The sequence below is a fragment of the Piliocolobus tephrosceles genome, chromosome 17 (assembly GCF_002776525.5).
Source record: "Piliocolobus tephrosceles isolate RC106 chromosome 17, ASM277652v3, whole genome shotgun sequence".
Lineage (NCBI taxonomy): Eukaryota > Metazoa > Chordata > Mammalia > Primates > Cercopithecidae > Piliocolobus > Piliocolobus tephrosceles.
The window spans coordinates 40,637,079-40,652,620 of NC_045450.1; the positions used below are offsets into that span (position 1 = coordinate 40,637,079).

At 44.7% G+C, this 15,542-nt stretch overlaps 1 protein-coding gene across 1 annotated transcript in view; it reads right to left on the reverse strand.

The window, feature by feature from the left end:
• Positions 1 to 1,608: 1,608 nt before the first annotated feature.
• The window catches only part of CES5A (carboxylesterase 5A), a 99,606-nt gene continuing 85,672 nt past the window's right edge, over positions 1,609 to 15,542 (reverse strand). The window contains exons 3-6 of the mRNA XM_026456858.1: positions 14,267 to 14,471; positions 12,053 to 12,191; positions 3,879 to 4,012; positions 1,609 to 1,819 (exon numbers count right to left, since the gene is read on the reverse strand). Coding sequence (XP_026312643.1) covers positions 1,609 to 1,819; positions 3,879 to 4,012; positions 12,053 to 12,191; positions 14,267 to 14,471 — 689 coding nt within the window. The remainder of the gene's footprint in view (positions 1,820 to 3,878; positions 4,013 to 12,052; positions 12,192 to 14,266; positions 14,472 to 15,542) is intronic.

Here is a 15,542-nt window from a genome sequence, read left to right on the forward strand (position 1 = left end):
ACCACAGATATTGTCAAGTGCTATTCAGCAGAAGCTTTCTTAACTCACCACCATGTCACTGATTGCTGCAATTCACCTGCCAATGGACGCCAAGGAAATGCTGACCACTGAGCCAGTGGGCCATTTTCCAGCACCTCTGTACATTTCTCTTCTCACCAGTTTCTTGGCAAGAATCAGGTTTGTTCGCTTCCAAACCTATTTTGTCATTTGCACTTGTTATTGTAATTACATAATCAATGAAATATCATGAGAACAAATGAACTGTATGTGTAAAAAGAAAATCAAATTATGTCTGGAAAAAAATTCTTGATAAAAGATGGCTAAAAAATATTGCATCAGGCCAGGCATAGTGACTCACGCCTATAATCCCAGCACTTTGGGAAGTCAAAACAAGAGGATCACTTGAGCCCAGAAGTTCAAGACCATCCTGGGCAATATAGCCCAATATAGGTAGACCTCATCTCTAAAAAAATAAAATAAATAAAAAAATTAGCTCGGCGAGGTGGCGCATGCCTTTAGTCCTAGCTCCTTGGGAGGCTGAGGCAGGACAATTGCTTGTGACCAGGAGTTTGGTCTGCAATGAACTATGATCACCCACTGCTTGCCAGCCTGGGCAACAGAGTGAGACCTTGTCTCAAAAAAATATATTGCTGTCACCGGGCACGGTGGCTCATGCCTGTAATCCCAGCACTTTGGGAAGGCAATGCAGGTGGATCACCTGAGGTCAGGAGGTCGAGACCAGTCTGACCAACATGGAGAAACCCCATCTCTACTAAAAATACAAAATTAGCCAGGCACGGTGGCACATGCTTGTAATCCCAGCTACTCAGGAGTCTGAGGCAGGAGAATTGCTTGAACCCAGGAGGCGGAGGTTGTGGTGAGCCTAGATTGCGTCATTGCACTCCAGCCTGGACAACAAGAGCGAAACTCCATCTCAAAACAAAACAAAACAAAAATCCATATATGTTTGTGTATGTATATATATACTATACAGATATCTATGTATCTATATATATAGATATATAATATATATATTGCTGTCAAATTTTGTGTGGACAAGAAAGAAGTAAAATATTTGCAGGAAAAGTATAAAAATCCCAAATGCACTAAAATCAGGCGGCTTTGCATGCATCTTTACGTTTGCACCCACTGTAAAGAAACTGCAATTTGAGGACAGCGAATTTTGCGGGTGGTTTATGCAAGATAATCCACATTGGAACTCGAGTCAGCAGACTAACTCTGCAAACATAAGGCCCCGTATCAAACTGTTGGTGAGGGAACATACATTTTATGGTTTAAATTAAAATATTTATATGCATCTTTTGGCATTTAATGCCTTAGCTGAGTTTCCTATTAAACAAGTAATTACCACTCTGGTAATTGAATACTAGGGTTTCTCCTCTACAAATACAAGGGATTTTTCCTCAAATTATTACTCACTCTGTGACCTCAGGTGATTTATTTAAACTTTCCCAACAATAGCTGTCTTGTCTGTGAAATGAGACTGAGCCCCTAACTCATAATGTGTGTGTGAGGCTTGAAGAAGACAATGTGTATTAAAGTGTTTGCTGAACATGAAGGCACCAATCAAATGTTAATAATTCATCATCATTTTTGGAACCTCCCGCACTGAGATTCATTCAAATCACAAAGCAGAGAACTCACAAGGCTGGAAACACTTATGGCTCCCGCAGACTCGCCAAAGATGGTCACAGAGCTGGGGTCCCCACCGAAGAACTCGATGTTCTTCTGGACCCAGGACAGAGCAGCCACCTGGTCCTTGAAGGCCCAGTTCCCCGGAGCGTGCTGATCCCATGTGCTGAGGACAAGAGGCAGGGTGAGAATTCTCAGTCAGCCATGGTGTGTTTCCCACAGCCCTGGAAGTTCTCAGCAGGGGCTGTGGGCAGGAGTCAGTGGGGAGGGAACTGAGAGTCAGAGGCCTGGAGGAGCTGGGGAAACTGGGCTCAGTTCTCACACTTTGCTGGGATTTGGATTTCTTTGACAATTTGATGAAAGCTATGCAACCGAGAAGAAATGCACATACAATATTGTAGGTGCAATTTCAAGTATTCATGGGCTCCTCAGAATCCATGAATCCCAATCCATGAATCCTTTGTTGCCCAGACTGGTCTGGAATCCATGAATCCAATCCTGAGAGTTGGTCTGTACTAGAAAGCAAGGGTTTCCTGGGCACAGAATTTTCCATGAAACTAAATTAATAATAGTCATAATAACAATAACAGGCCAGGCATGGTGGCTCACGCCTGTAATCCCATCACTTTGGGAGGCCGAGGCGAGTGGATCACAAGGTCTGGAAATCGAGACCATCCTGGTTAATACGGTGAAACTCCATCTTTACTGAAAAAACAAAAAAACAAGAAACCAAAAATATTAGCCGGGCGTGGTGGCGGGCGCCTACAGTCCCAGCTATTCAGGCGGCTGAGGCAGGAGAATGGCATGAACCCGGGAGGAGGAGCTTGCAGTGAGCCAAGATCATGCCACTGCACTCCAGCCTGGGAGACAGAGCGCCGTCTCAAAACAAAACAACACAATAACAGCAGCTGCAGCAAGTACAGGACACTGTTCGAAGGACTTTAAGGCTAATAATCCTACAACCGTCACACCTGTGAGGTAGGTGGTGCTGGTTTTTCTCCCTTTGCTTCTTTGGGTCTTCTCCACCCTTCTCTGCCCTGCCCCTGAAAAGCTGACCTCTAGGAATGGCATCACCCAGGCCTCAGCTGTGTGACATGAGGGTGGGCTAGAGAGAGACTGCGATGTTTATCCCACCACCCCATGCTCCATCTCTGATGGGAAGTGTTTGGGCAGAGGGTGCTTTTTTCCACAGTAGCAGCTCATGCCAACTCCCTTCCACTAAACCTGTGAGCCTGCTGTCAGAACACCAATGGATACATCAACTCTTTAATTCAGGCACAGAGAGAGGTTAAACTCCCTTGCCCAAGAGCTAGAAAGCTGCAGTTTTGGGATCCCACGCCCCAATCCTGCTGCCCCTGCCAATTGCATGTTTTCCAGGATGGAATTAATGGGAGAACAAATGAAACAAGTGGAAATGCCATAGAACCAAAGAAATGTCTAGACTGAAAGCATGCATGCAGTGCACACCATATATGCACATCATCCTGGGGCACATTCTACTCCCCTCCATTTTCCGGTTCCCCACACTGCTCCTTCCCCTGGTCCCCTCCACTGTCCATGACCACTGAGCTGGCTCTGACTCCACCTTCTCTCTCCCAGGACCCTGCATCTGGTCAAGAGTCAAGCCCCGCTAATTTTACCTCCATTCTACTGTGGCTCCCACCCTGATCCCCATTTCTTCATCTCTGTTTATCCTGAGAAGCATTATACCTTAATGGTTACCATCTCAGCCTCAAGCACAGGATTCACAGTCTGGCCACTTATTATATGGGTGACCTTGGGCAAGTCACTTAACCTGCTTTGCCTCAATGGTTCTCACATCTAAAATGGGGATAATGATAGTGCCCACTCCACATGGCTGTGAAGATTGACAGTGCCAGGCAGACAATAAGCACGTCATACACTCACGTTATATACATGTTAGCTGTTGCTTTTGTGTTTGAATGACCCCATGGCATGCATCAAGACAGTGCCTCCCAGTGGGGCTCCCCATCTGCAGCTGGGTACCCCTGGCTCAGCCTCCACTCTGCTTCAGACTGAGATTCCTGGTAAATTACTCTGAGAAAGGTAATCCTGGCCCCTCAGTCTGTGTTGGATAAAGCCCAAACTCCATGTACAGCCTGGCATTCAAGGTTCACTCGATCTTAGGTCGCTCAGCATTGTCTCTGGCTACTGCATGCCTGCTCCTTGGGGATCTGGGGTATCGATTATTTGGAGAGACTCACGTGAAGAAGCCAAATATTCCCAGCCGGTACTGGATGACCACAACCAACACATCCTCATAGGCAGCCAGAGCAGACCCATCAAAGATGGAGGCTGAGCCAGTCTTGAAGGCACCCCCTGGGAACCACACCAAGACCTGAGGAGGGGAGAGGAGTGTCCAGTCAACCAGGAGGCACCACCTCCCCTCCACATGCAGATGAGGCACACGTTCTTAACACCAAATAGAAATGTCCCACTTGCTAAGCAGGGTACGAGGTTTTGTCTTTTGAAGAAGGCCCAGGGTTAAGCATGTGGGCTCTGGCACCTGAGTGCCTGGGTTTGACTCCTACTGCCACTGACTAACTGTGTGACCTTGGGAAGATTACTTAGCCTAAAGCTCATTTTTCTCATCTGTAAAATGTGAAGAAGGAAAGTATCTCACTAATGAAGTTATCATGAGGTTTAAACAAAATTCTGCATCTAAAGCTCATAGAACAATGAGCAATAGCACATTTCAAGTTTCAAGTGCTCAGAAATTGTTCACTAAATACCAGTGAGCCTGTGACCCACAGGAAGGTGGAAACCATTGTAAGCCATGTATAAGAGCAAAAGCAGCTCAAGGTGTTTCAGAGAAAAGCTCTCAGAGAGAGGAGAGGAAGGGAGGGGAGGGAAGGGGAGAAAAAGAGAATGGAGGAGGTGAGGGGAGTGGAGGGGGAGGAAAAGAGGGGAGGAGAAGAAGAAAGAGGAGGAGGAAGGGAGAAGGAGAAGGAGGAAGGAGGAAGAGGAGGAGGAGAAAGGATGAAAAATGATGAAAGAAAGAAGAGAAAGAAGAAAGGTCAGGCTCAGTGGCTCATGCCTGTAATCCCAGCACTTTGGGAGGCTGATGTGGGCAGATTGCCTGAGCTCAGAAGTTTGAGAACACCCTGGGCAATATGGTGAAACCCTGTCTCTACTAAACCAAAAATTAGCCGGGCATGGCGGCAGGCACCTGTAATCCCAGCTACTCAGGAGGCTGAGGCACAAGAATCTCTTGAGCCCGGGTGGTGAAGGTTGCAGTGAGTCGAGTTTGCACAACTGCACTTCAGCCTGGGAACAGAGCAAGACTCTGTCTGTGCCCCCACCTCCCCCTAAAAAAGAAAAAAAAAAAAAAAACCGGGAAGAGTAAAAATTGTATGGATTAGAAAAATTGGGACCAGGAAATAGAAGACATTATTCAAGTGGCATTATTTCTATTTACATATTTAATAACAAATCACTTCCATTCTCTTTCTTAAGGTCATATTAGAGATTACAGCCTTTGGGGCAGATAAAAAGAAGAAAGCCACAGAAGAAAGGGGAGGTAGACAAAGCGCTTTCTTTGGTGCCAGAATCTAGCGCCTACTGTGTGTACAACATGGAGCAAGTCATTTATGCCCTTCCTAGGCCTCATCTTCTCCATCTGTGGAATGGGTCCAGATCGTCCTTACCCAGTTAAATCAGATGATGTACTGTGCCTGGTACACAGCAAGCATTTAATAGACATTACTGTTATGATATAAGACAGCCAGCTTCCCCTGGCAGAGGCATGGGGAAGAGAAGAGGATGCGAGGGTTTGGCTAAAAAAATAGAATATGCCTTTCCCCCACTCACTGACATAGGGATATTTTATATTCTTAAATGAAACACTTAACATGATTACCTGACTGTCTTCATTATAAACAGAAAAGTTGGAGGATAAAATTATCCTTTTTGAAAAAAGAGAGTGCGCCCAAAATGGCCAAATAGGAACAGCTCCAGCCTCCAGCTCCCAGCGTGAGCGACACAGAAGACGGGTGATTTCTGCATTTTCAACTGAGTACCGGGTTCGTCTCACTGGGGCATGTCAGACAGTCGGTGCTGGTCAGTGGGTGCAGCCCAACCAGCAAGAGCTGAAGCAGGGCGAGGCATCACCTCTCCTGGGAAGTGCAAGGGGGAAGGGAATTCCTTTTCCTAGCCAAGGGAAACTGAGACACACAACACCTGGAAAACAGGGTAACTTCCACCCTAATACTGCACTTTACCAAGGGTCTTAGCAAATGGCACACCAGGAGATTATATCCCATGCCTGGCCCAGAGGGTCCCATGCCCACAGAGCTTCCCTCATTGCTAGCACAGCAGTCTAAGATCTAACTGCAAGGCAGCAACGAGGCTGGGGGAGGGGCGGCTGCCATTGCTGAGGCTTAAGTAGGTAAATAACGCCACAGGGAAGCTTGAACTGGGTGGAGCCCACCACAGCTCAGGGAGGCCTGCCTGCCTCTGTAGACTCCACCTCTGAGCACAGGGCATAGTGAAACAAAAAGCAGCAGAAACCTCTGCAGATGTAAATGTCCCTGTCTGACAGCTTTGAAGAGAGCAGTGGTTCTCCCAGCATGAAGGTTTACATCTGAGAATGGACAGACTGCCTGCTCAAGTGAGTCCCTGACCCCCTGAGTAGCCTAACTGGGAGACATCCCCCACTAGGTGCAGACTGACACCTCACACCTCACACAGCTGGGTACACCTCTGAGATGAAGCTTCCAGAGCAAGAATCAGACAGCAACACTTACTATTCAGCAATATTCTATCTTCTGCAGCCTCTGCTGCTGATACCCAGGCAAAAAGGGTCTGGAGTGAACCTCAAACAAAATCCAACAGACCTGCGGCTGAGGGTCCTGACTGTTAGAAGGAAAACTAATGAACAGAAAGGACACCCACACCAAAACCCCATCAGTACATCACCACTATCAAAGACCAAAGGCAGATAATAACCACAAAGATGGGGAAAAAGCAGTGCAGAAAAGCTGGAAATTCAAAACATCAGAGCACATTTCCCCCTCCAAAGGAACGCAGCTCATCGCCAGCAATGGAACAAAGCTGGATGGAGAATGACTTTGACGAGTTGAGAGAAGAAGGCTTCAGATGATCAAACTTCTCAGAGCTAAAGGAGGAACTACGTACCCAGAGCAAAGAAATTAAACCCTTGAAAAAATAATGGAAGAATGGATAACTAGAATAACCAATGCAGAGAAGTCCATAAACGAACTGATAGAGATGAAAACCATGAATCAAGAACTAGGTGACAAATGCACAAGCTTCAGTAACCGACTCAATCAACTGGAAGAAAGAATATCAGTGATTGAAGATCAAATGAATGAAATAAAGCAAGAAGAGAAGTTTAGAGGAAAAAGAGTAAAAAGAAATGAACAAAACCTCCAGGAAATATGGGATTATGTGAAAAGACCAAATCTACGTCTGATTGGTGTGCCTGAAAGTGACGGGGAGAATGAAACCAAGTTGGAAAACACTCTGCAGGATATTATCCAGGAGAACTTCCCCAATCTAGCAAGGCAGGCCAATATTCAACTAGAGGAAATATAGAGAATGCCACAAAGATACACCTTGAGAAGAGCAACTCCAAGACACATAATTGTCAGATTCACTAAAGTTGAAATGAAGGAAAACATGTTAGGGGCAGCCAGAGAAAAAGGTCGGGATACCCACAAAGGGAAGCCCATCAGATTAACAGCAGATCTCTCAACAGAAACTCTATAAGCCAGAAGAGAGTGGGGGCCAATAGTCAACATTCTTAAAGAAAACAATTTTTAACCCAGAATTTCATATCCAGCCAAACTAACTTTCATAAGTGAAGGAGAAATAAAATCCTTTACAGACAAGCAAATGCTTAGAGATTCTGTCACTACCAGGCCTGCTCTACAGGAGATCCTGAAGGAAGCACTAAACATGGAAAGGGACAACCGGTACCAGTCATTGCAAAAACATGCCAAATTGTAAAGATCATCGATGCTAGGAAGAAACTGCATCAACTAATGAGCAAAATAACCAGCTAATATCATAATGACAGGATCAAATTCACACATAACAATACTAACCCTAAATGTAAATGGACTAAATGGTCCAATTAAAAGACACAGACTGGCAAATTCGATAAAGAGTCAAGTTTGCTGTATTCAGGAGACCCATCTCACATGCAGAGACACACATGGGCTCAAAATAAAGGGATGGAGGAAGATCTACCAAGCAAATGGAAAACAAAAAAAGGCAGGGGTTGCAATCCTAGTCTCTGATGAAACAGACTATAAACCAACAAAGATCAAAAGAGACAAAGAAGGCCATTACATAATGGTAAAGGGATCAATTCAACAAGAAGAGCTAAGTATCCTAAATATATATGCACCCAATACAGATACAGGAGCACCCCGATTCATAAAGGAAGTCCTTAGATACTTGCAAAGAGACTTAGACTCCCATATAATAATAATGGGAGACTTAAAAACCCCACTGTCAACTTAGACAGATCAACGAGACAGAAATTAACAAGGATATCCAGGAATTGAACTCAACTCTGCACCAAGTGGACCTAATAGACATCTACAGAATTCTCCATCCCAAGTCAACAGAATATACATTCTTCTCAGCACCACATCACACATATTCCAAAATTGACCTCATAGTTGGAAGTAAAGCACTCTTCAGCAAATGTAAAAGAACAGACATAATAACAAACTGTCTCTCAGACCACAATGCAATCAAACTAGAACTCAGGACTAAGAAACTCAATCAAAACCGCTCAACTACATGGAAACTGAACAACCTGCTGCTGAATGACTACTGGGTACATAACAAAATGAAGGTAGAAATAAAAATGTTCTTTGAAACCAATGAGAACAAAGATACAACATACCAGGATCTCTGGGACACATTTAAAGCAGTGTGTAGAGGGAAATTTATAGCACTAAATGCCCACAAGAGAAAGCAGGAAAGATCTAAAATTGACACCCTAACATCACAATTAAAAGAACTAGAGAAGCAAGAGCAAACACATTCAAAAGCTAGCAGAAGGCAAGAAATAACTAAGATCAGAGCAGAACTGAAGGAAAAAGAAAAACAAAAATCCCTTCAAAAAAATCAATGAATCCAGAAGCTGGGTTTTGAAAAGAAACAAAATTGATACATGCTAGCAAGAGAGAAGAATCAAATAGATGCAATAAAAAATGATAAAGGGGATATCACCACTGACCCCACAGATATACAAACTACCACCAGAGAATACTATAAACACCTCTATGCAAATAAACAAGAAAACCTAGAAAAAATGGATAAATTCCTGGACACATACACTCTCCCAAGACTAAACCAGGAAGAACTTGAATCCCTGAATAGACCAATAGTAGGCTCTGAATTTGAGGCAACAATTAATAGCCTACCAACCAAAAAAAGTCCAGGACCAGACGGATTCACAGCCGAATTCTACCAGAGGTTACAAGGAGGAGGTGGTACCATTCCTTCTGAAACTATTCCAATCCAATAGAAAAAGAGGGAATCCTCCCTAACTCATTTTATGAGGCCAGCGTCATCCTGATACCAAAGCCTGGCAGAAACACAACAAAAAAAAGATAATTTTAGACCAATAACCCTGATGAACATTGATGCGAAAATCCTCAACAAAATACTGGCAAACCAAATCCAGCAGCACATCAAATAGCTTATGCACTATGATCAAGTGGGCTTCATCCCTGGGATGCACGGCTGGTTCAACATATGCAAATCAATAAATATAATCCAGCATATAAACAGAACCAAAGACAAAAACCACATGATTATCTCAATAGATGCAGAAAAGGCCTTTGACAAAATTCAACAGTCCTTCATGCTAAAAACTCTCAATAAATTTGGTATTGATGGAACGTATCTCAAAATAATAAGAGCTATTTATGACAAACCCACAGCCAATATCATACTGAATGGGCAAAAACTGGAAACATTTCCTTTGAAAACTGGCACAAGACAGGGATGCCCTCTCTCACCACTCCTATTCAACATAGTGTTGGAAGTTCTGGCTAGGGCAATCAGGCAAGAGAAAGAAATAAAGCGTATTCAATTAGGAAAAGAAGAAGTCAAATTGTCCCTGTCTGCAGATGACATGATTGTATATTTAGAAAACCCCATCATCTCAGCCCAAAATCTCCTTAAGCTGATAAACAACTTCAGCAGAGTCTCAGGATACAAAATCAATGTGCAAAAATCACAAGCATTCTTATACACCAATAACAGAGAAGCAGAGAGCCAAATCAAGAATGAACTCCCATTCACAATTGCTTAAAAGAGAATAAAATACCTAGTAATCCAACTTACAAGGGATGTGAAGGATCTCTTCAAGGGGAACTACAAACCACTGCTCAGTGAAATAAAAGAGGACACAAACAAATGGAAGAACATACCATGCTCATGGATAGGAAGAATCAATATCATGAAAATGGCCATACTGTCCAAGGTAATTTATAGATTCAATGCTATCACCATTAAGCTACCAATGACTTTCTTCACAGAATTGGAAAAAACTGCTTTAAAGCTCATATGGAACCAAAAGAGAGCCCGCATTGCCAAGACAATCCTAAGCCAAAAGAACAAAGCTGGAGGCATCACACTACCTGACTTCAAACTATACTACAGGGCTACAGTAACCAATACAGCATGGTACTGGTACCAAAACAGAGATATAGACCAATGGAACAGAACAGAGTCCTCAGAAATAATACCACACATCTACAGCCATCTGATCTTTGACAAACCTGACAAAAACAAGAAATGGGGAAAGGATTCCCCATTTAATAAATGGTGTCGGGAAAATTGGCTAGCTACAAGTAGAAAGCTAAAACTGGATCCTTTCCTTACTCCTCATACGAAAATTAATTCAAGGTGGATTAGAGACTTAAATGTTAGACCTAAAACCATAAAAACCCTAGAAGAAAACCTAGGCAATACCATTCAGGACATAGGCGTGGGCAAGGACTTCATATCTAAAACACCAAAAGCAACAGCAACAAAAGCCAAAATTGACAAATGGGATCTAATTAAACTAAAGAGCTTGTGCACAGCAAAAGAAACTACCATCAGAGTGAACAGGCAACCGACAGAATGGGAGAAAATTTTTGCAATCTATTCATCTGACAAAGAGCTAATATCCGGAACCTACAAAGAACTCAAACAAATTTACAAGAAAAAAACAAACAACTCCATCAAAAAGTGGGCAAAGGATATGAACAGACACTTCTCAAAAGAAGACATTCATACAGCCAACAGACACATGAAAAAATGCTCATCATCACTTGCCATCAGAGAAATGCAAATCAAAACCACAATGAGATACCATCTCACACCAGTTAGAAAGGCAGTTATTAAAAAAATCAGGAAACAACAGGTGCTGGAGAGGATGTGGAGAAATAGGAACACTTTTACACTGTTGGTGGGACTGTAAACTAGTTCAACCATTGTGTAAAACAGTGTGGCGATTCCTCAAGGATCTAGAACAAGAAATACTGTTTGACCCAGTCATCCAATTACTGGGTATATACCCAAAGGATTATAAATCATGCTGCTATAAAGACACATGCACACGTATGTTTATTGCAGCACTATTCACAATAGCAAAGACTTGGAATCAACCCAAATGTCCATCAGTGACAGACTGCATTAAGAAAACATGGCACATATACACCACAGAATATTATGCAGCCATAAAAAAGGATGAGTTCGTGTCCTTCATAGGGACATGGATGCAGCTGGAAACCATCATTCTCAGCAAACTATCACAAGGACAGAAAACGAAACACCGCATGTTCTCACTCATAGGTGGGAATTGAACAACGAGATCACTTGGACACAGGAAGGGGAACCTCACACACCAGGGCCTATTGTGGGGAGTGGGGAGGGGGGAGGGATAGCATTAGGAGATATACCTAATGTAAATGACGAGTTAATGGATGCAGCACACCAACATGGCACATGTATACACATGTAACAAACCTGCACGTTATGCACCTGTACCCTAGAATTTAAAGTATAATTTTTAAAAAAAGATACCTCAAATTGAAAAAAAAGTCAGATTCCTTTTAAGTAGTGTCTTTTCTGAAAGTTTACAGGTCACTAAATATGCAGCAGATGGGAAAAACAAAACAAAATAAAAATTAAAAGTCAAGGCACTGCCAATAAAGAATCAATCAGAAAAACTGATCACGTGAATCTATCATTCAAATGATTTTTAAAAAGTGTTGATGTGATTACATTTCCCTTTTACCCAACAGTGGGTAGTTCCGATTCCAGACACACAGCTACACTGCCTGGATCCCAGGCCAAGGTTCTGCTAGCTGGAGCTTGAAGCACACACAGCAGGCAGCCTTACGGGGAGCTTGGAGCCTGCATCGGCGTGGGCAGGCGCATAGATGTTCAGGTACAGGCAGTCTTCTGACACGCCGATATTGGGGTAATGCACCTTGAGCATGTGTTGATCTAAGCGCAGCCACTCTGAGTTCTGGAGGCACCTTGGAGAAGGAGAGGAGAAAACTCTCAGAAAAAGTTATCAGCAACCTTGCCTGGGAAGGGCCAGTTCTTCAGAGAGCAGGGAGGCCTGGCCGTCTCCTCTGCCTGAGCAGAAGAGGCAGCTACTGGTACAAAGTCCAATCATGCCCAAACCCCCATGGTTTCCAAAACAAACAAGCAAAGCAAATTATAATTCTCTTTGATCTGGTTCCTGGCTAGGAAAGCACATGGTGTAGAATAACTGCACTATTACCACCCACCCACCACCCTCCCATGCCTACACCACCCTCCTATGCCACCACCATAATATAGACACACATAAGAAACCAAGCTGGCCCAACAACTCCCCAAACTGTAGAGGGCAGGACACAGTCGAATAACAAGGGCTTTGCCCCTGCGGCTCCCTCTTCTGTGTACAGAAGAGCAAAGGAACATTTCCAGTCCTCTGTACCTGGAACCAACCAAGATAGACTCCCGCACCCAGGCTTTGCTCAAGCCGGGCCCTCTGCCTCGACTGCTCTCTCCTCATATCTGTTTGCTCACATTCTTTCCTTTGCTTCAGATTCACTCCAACTTGCCACCTCCTCCCAAAAGCCTTCTGAGATTTCTCCAGTTCTACCATATCTCTTCTTTTTAAACACCAACCTAATTTGTGTTCTTTCCCTGAACTTGTACTAAGCTTGTGCGTGTGCATTATCATCATCCCCAGCTCAGCTGTGAGTAGCTAAGGGCCTACAACTCTGCTTTAGTCACCTCTGTACCTCAGAGCACCAGCACAGAGCATGACACACCATAAGATTAAGTGAGGCTGTAATGTGAATGCTTCTACCATACTGTGTGCACAATCAATGCTAGTTGTTTTCGTAATAGAATAGTGTGCAATATCACTGCACGTCTTCTCCTGACAGGTGTTCATGCCTCCTTGCCCCTTTTGTATGTTGTTGATCAGGCCTCAGTGCTTTCAGAGAAGCCATCTCTGACCTCCCATCAAAGCTGGGCCAGGTGGGTCTTTGTTTCCCCTCAGCATCCTTCCCTGACACCCAAATGGTTGCCCTTCCCATCTTATATTTTAACTGTCAATTGCTGTTTACATTCCTGCCACCATCACCCCTCTGCATGCTCCCTGAGGACAGCTGTGACTCATCCCCTGCCGTGTCCCCAGGCCTAATGGAGAGCCAGTTATCAAGTTGGTTCTCAACGAATATTAGTTGGGTGAATGAATGAATGCACACAACAAATGAGTTTCAGCTTGATGTCCTCAGTCCTTGGACCACATGGGGTCATCTTCTGTGGCTTAGGGAATATCCTGGCACCAAAATTTCTTCTGCCAGGAACCCATGTGGCCCAACCTGAGAGCTTGACAGAATCTAAAGACTTGGAAGATTCTAGGGGATTTTCAAGTCTCACTGCCCACCCAGTAAGTCTCACCTCACCACTCCACAATTAACCTGGCAACTGGTTACCTACCCGAGCTTGAAAATCTGCAGTGACCAGGAGCTCCTTACCTCCCAGAGTCCCTGTGTCACAGAGACACATCCACATGTTCTTTCCACGGGTATTTATGGAGTTCACCATGGGCCAGGTATTGCATCAGGCACAGTTTTGACAGCTGGAGCTGACACCCTTCTAGTGTGGTTCTTCTCAATAAAGCCCCACCCAGTCTGACCATAAAGGCCAGGCTTGGGTGACAGGTCACAAGAAGATACCTAGACAGTCCCTTCTGATCAAACGACTCAGTAAACCCATCTCAGCACTTTCAGAAAACCTGGCTGGTGATCAGAGTCTCTAGAGAGAGTTCAGATAATAGTTTCCCAGGCTCAGCTCGGGATACTCTGATTCAGAAAGTTCAGAAGGGAGCTTGGAGAATCGGCATATCTTTAAAGATGCCTCCAGCATCCTGGCCATGAGTCAGTTTAGGAGTCAGGAGATTACCGAACCACTGGCCCGAGTCTCAAGCCCACTCCTTCCCTCCTCCCCCATCCACGCCAATCCCTCTTCTTTCTCACTGGGCTGCACGACCTGCATTCCTGCCACTCCCAGAGTCACAAGCCACCCGTGTGCCCAAACCTGGTCTTACAAATTAGGGTAGGAGGTAGCTTCTCGCAAGTTATCCCAGGGCGATGCAGGCTGAGGGTTCGTAAATCGCAGGGGTCCCAGCGGGGGAGCAGCAAAGGGGACTCCGAGGAACACGTTCACAGGCACAGGGCTTCCCAGCACGGTGACTTGCTTGCCCTGAATCCATCCCAGCCTGGTGTTCCTCTGTGGCCCTTCAGCAGAAGGCCCTGGGGGAACACATGGGAGGAATCAGGAGCAGGCTGGGGACAGGCAGGGTCACGGCCCACCCAGCCTGGAGCTCCCCAGTGGGGACATGCTTCCTTCACCCAGAGGCTGTGCAGCTGACGGTATCCAGGTTCCCGCTCCATGAATCCAGGTCCATGGTTTCTTCCAACATTGCTGTAGAAGTCACCCCCATGAGACCTCTGACTTAGTTTCTCCTAGGAGCCCAGCAGCACCTAGCCACCAAATCTCCCCCATTCACTCAGGAACCCATCTCCCTTCTGCTGAGAGCTCTTTCTTTCTACAGGATTGACACACACCGAACTCTGTAGATCCTGGGATGCCACAAACTCATCTTCCCAGGGGTTCCTACACTTCTGTCACTCCACACCCTCCGGCACCACTGCCAGCACTTCTGTGCAGCACCTGCATGATTACTGGCTTTTTATTTTTTTCTTAAAATTTAGTTGCAATAAATTCCTTTTAAAATTTTACCTAGAAGAACTCCAAGTAATGATATTTATGGAATTGTGGTTGGTGAGTTAGGTATATGCTTTTGAATACACACTAATAATCACAGATGAAAATGTAAAATTCTCAAGCAGATGCTTCCTGAAATCAACCCATCCACTTCCAGCAGCATGGCACTTTGGGAGACTGGGCATGCAGGAGTCTCAGTCACCACAGAGAATATGGAGGTCTGGGAAGGAAACTGCCCAGCTACTTACTTAGCAAGACCCAGGTGTCTTAGCACTGTTTCTAATGTCATTTCATTACTGAAAGTCCTGTTGCTGCAGCCAGGAGTGCGGAAGCACAGGCTCTGCTCCTCACACCTCCCCAGTGCTCAGGATAGAGCCCCTCTAAACCCCTTGCAGCATGTGAGGAACCCAAGGGCAGAACCAGGGTCTTTTGTGCGCTACCCACCCCAAGAAGGGAGCTCTGGTCCTACGTTCTCGGTAACACCAAAACATTGATGCTATCAAAGTACTACATAGCTCTCCATGGACCCTCAGAGACCTCTAAAAAAATAATTTCATTTCTACCAGTGGAAAATCCTCGCCCACCCCATCTTCTGA